The sequence below is a fragment of the Amblyomma americanum genome, chromosome 1 (genome assembly GCF_052857255.1).
Source record: "Amblyomma americanum isolate KBUSLIRL-KWMA chromosome 1, ASM5285725v1, whole genome shotgun sequence".
NCBI classification, from domain to species: Eukaryota; Metazoa; Arthropoda; class Arachnida; order Ixodida; family Ixodidae; genus Amblyomma; species Amblyomma americanum.
The window spans coordinates 14,436,596-14,440,287 of NC_135497.1; the positions used below are offsets into that span (position 1 = coordinate 14,436,596).

General features: G+C 49.8%; 1 protein-coding gene across 1 annotated transcript; it reads right to left on the minus strand.

Moving 5' to 3' along the window:
* Positions 1–2,665: 2,665 nt before the first annotated feature.
* LOC144130711 (importin-7-like) lies at positions 2,666–3,293 on the minus strand. The gene is made up of 2 exons (XM_077664427.1): positions 2,877–3,293; positions 2,666–2,755 (listed from the first exon to the last, which is right to left on the minus strand). The coding sequence occupies exon 1, from the start codon at positions 3,278–3,280 to the stop codon at positions 2,894–2,896; it is 387 nt and encodes a 128-aa protein (XP_077520553.1). The 5' UTR covers positions 3,281–3,293; the 3' UTR covers positions 2,666–2,755; positions 2,877–2,893.
* Positions 3,294–3,692: the final 399 nt, after the last annotated feature.

Sequence of the window (3,692 nt, forward strand, 5' to 3'; positions counted from 1 at the left end):
GCGAGAGAGTCCGATCCAGAGGACCTGTTGGATCCAGCGGAAGCCGTTGCAGCGTCGTGCGCCGGCTTTAGTTTCAAGCCACCAACTTAAAACGTGAGCGCCCTTGACCACCCATCCGTTTTTTTTTGTGGCAATAAATAAATAACCTGGCCCTCGCAACCGTGGGGGACCTCGACGCCGCATGCTGCACCGTGCAACCGCGCCGTTCAAGGAATCACTTAATCCGTTGGCCCCAAAGCCCCGGCCAGCCTCCGATGGGCGCGACGCGCCGACCTTGTCCTGGCCCTTCGCGACTCCGCGCACAGAGGTTATACTTAATTTTCAAGGGCTGCTCACGGCGGTAGGGGGAACGACCCGCCGGCGCCTAACATAACCGTGCTCCCTCAAAAGCATCGCATGCTCTTTGGGGCTGAGGCTGCGAAATGCAGGCCGGAGTTTTTGCGATAACTTCGTCGTCGGCTTCGGGAACGGGACCCATCGTAACGCTGGCAAGACGCCGCTGGAAACATAAACGAAGCGACGGTAGCGACCCCCGATAGATGCCTTCAACGTGCGGCGGCGGTAGCTTTCATTTCGGCAGCTGCTAGACCACACCGCTAGGCGCCAGAAATCACGGAGTCTGCGTTTACGTCACGTTTCACGTCACTCCGTCCTATGACGTCATAAGAGTTCACCGTGACATCACAAGATTTCTCGAATTTGAATCGTAGCGGCGGGAAAAACTTTTTCAACTTCGAATCAAAATTTCTTTTAAATAAATGCATCTTTCGCTCCTGGACATGCGGTGACAAAGCCATGAAATGCCGAACTATCAGATTTTGCTAAAAAAAGTTTAGAGTTCTCCTCACTGTCCCTTTAACACTGGCTCACTACCGTGATGAACGCAGCATCCTTCGCCCACCATGCAGGTCCTTCAGCTGACAAGACGCCATAAATTGGCCCATACTTCAGACGGGGACATATCTCAATCGGCATGTCCTTCACCCCTGGCCCTGCCAATACACTCAAAGCTGTCGTGCATGCGACGGCATCCGCACGCTTTACTACCAACTCTGGAAGTTCCCCAAACAAAAAGGGGCCAACCCTGTACCCAACCCTACTAGCCTATCCTAGCTTGCTGAGAGGCGGCGTTATCCAGGTCATCATAGTTGTACCGGCGGAGGCTGGTCGACCGATCAAGGGCCATTGCGAGCGCCAATGGGAATCTGAACTAAGGATCCCAGCCATAAAACAGATTGGCAACCCTAACTAAGAAATAAAGGTTTATTCTCTGTGTAAAGGGTGCCCAGTTTCACTGGACACCAGTCCTTTTGGCCAGCAGGTCGACGGGGGTGTTTCCGGTTGCGGCATGCACGCAGACACTAATGACCCGAGCAAAAATAGCCTGCACATTTGTGTACAATTATACTGCAGGTGTTTAAGCGAACACTTTCGAAAATTTCCAAAAATAGGCTTTTTGAAGTGAAAATACGTGTTTGTGGCATAGTATTACCAGTGTTGGCGGACACCAGAAAAGCGGTGAATCGTCTTACGTATTAGGCTGGTTAATTATTTTTAGTAATTAAATTTTAACTAGTAGAGTTAGGCGCCTGGTTGCAAAAAAATTGTTGCCGGTCGTTATTAATAGCCGTATCAGTTTTTAGAATTTTAGAAAAAGAGACCCTCGCCGCTGTGGCTCGACAAAATTTGGCTGGATCGTGCGAAAATACATGCGCTTACTAAAGCATGCAGGCAAAGCAACCCATCCAGTGCACGTAACTAGTTAAAAAGCCAAATTTTCTCGAGCCACAGCGCAAGGGTAATCGCGTTCTCGAAGTTCTGAAAACTGATATGCCTGTTACTAATGGCCAGCTACAAATCTCTAATTGCAACTAGTCGCCTAACTCTACTAGTTAAAGAGTCAATTTTTTAAAACTAATAACCAGCTTACAACTTAAGATGATTCACCGGTTTTCTATTGTCCGCCAACACTGGTAACACCAGAGTCCCAAAGTATTGAGGGACTGTGGTAATACTATGCCGCAAAAGCCATATTTTTACCCTGAAAAGCCTACTTTTGAAAAACTTGAAAGTATTCGCTGAAAAACCCGTTATTATAGCGTTTCTAGCTAACCATTGCGGTGCGGTGCCTATGCGTAATGTGACACATTGGACGTCGACCCTAAAATATTAGAGCCCTGAAAAATCGTTGAGCGCAGCCATTTCAGTCGACTACTGAGTAAAAGTAACGCAGGACAGATTGGGTACTCAGACCTCGGCTGTTCGTTTGTACGGCCACGCAGCATGATGTAGGAGGACGTGCATAAAACCGGACGACTTGCGCAAACACGCAAGCGTGCCTGGGAAACGCGGGTTGTTAGAATACGAAGCCGCAGAGGAATGTGCACGTGGGGGTCTCTCGGTCGCACGTGATGGATCTGGAAGCGAAACATTTGGAAGAGAACTTCATAAAAAAAGAACGCATTTTGATTTTACACAGCGAAACTGACAATTGTAATGGTAGAGCGCTGCAAGATCAACGCAGTTACAGTCGGCATATAAGTTACGAACGTATCCCAGGCTCATCTCCACTCATTTAGTTATCGGTGAGAAATCGATAGCATACTATAATTGAGCATGCGCAGTGGCGCCGTGAGCGCCGCCACAAGGGCCGTAGTCCATAACTGTGCAGGTTACGGACAGCCGGTCACGCTAAAAGAAGTCCTCTTGGCGATAGAGTGTCCCCACGGTCAAGCAGATGATAACAGAGGCCGGTCTGCATGGAAGAAAACTAGCAGAGCATGAGTGCGCGAAAGCAGATAGCAAGGGCTAAAGAAAAAAAACAGAAGAAAAGAGAGGAAAAGCAAAAGTAAGGCAATCAGAAAATGGAAGCTCACCGGTAGAAATTGAGCGGCTAGCGGAAGGGTGTGCCACCAGAGCTGAACGATGGGGGCACCGTCCTGTTCTGGAACACGTATCCGCCGCTCTTCTCGATCCGGTTCGACTCTGCGGCGGCCTTTCTCTGGTCGGTCAGCACGCATATCTCCTGTGGGGTCCTGTTCTGCTCGACGGACTGCAGGCCCGACGTCAGCGCACCGAACCACATCGGGTCCGTGTTCTGGATGGCTCGCATGACCTCCTTGGAGGCCGGGTATTCGTCGACAGGGCACTTCTCTTCGTGGAGGGAGGTGGTGGTCGACTCCATGCCTTGCTCTGAAGCCTTGATGGAGGTTGGGGAAGACGGAAACGGCGCGCCACGCCATTCTCGCCGGACACTGCTGACCCTGCTGCTCCGTGTCATCCAGGTCCGAATCGAACGCGTCCAGGAGCACGGCCTTCGTCGTCTTCTGTCTTCGGCTCCGGCCTCCGACGGTCGTCGTCGTCTTCGGCCATCAGCCTCTGTCTTCGGAACGGAGGCTGAACGTCAAATTATTTCTATCATGTCTGTGCCTGTTTTTTTCCTTGGCCAAAGTTACTCATGCTTTGTTGTCTCTTCCCCTTGAGGTCACCTTTCCGTGTGCCTCTATTTATAATTTTAACAGAATAATGTCGAGTTGTAAGCCAACACCTGTGCTGTTTGACTTTCTGTTTGTCTCCAGCTGTTCGTGTTATTCTTGGTTAAAAATATCAATGTGTGGCCGAAACATGCACGAGGCTATTGTGCAGATGAAAAGAACTTGTCTTATATTTATACTCTCTGTTGTGATATCACT

Coding starts and splice junctions, on each gene's coding strand:
- LOC144130711 (XM_077664427.1), bottom strand. CDS start 3,280: ATGACACGGAGCAGCAGGGTCAGCAGTGTCCGGCGAGAATGGCGTGGC.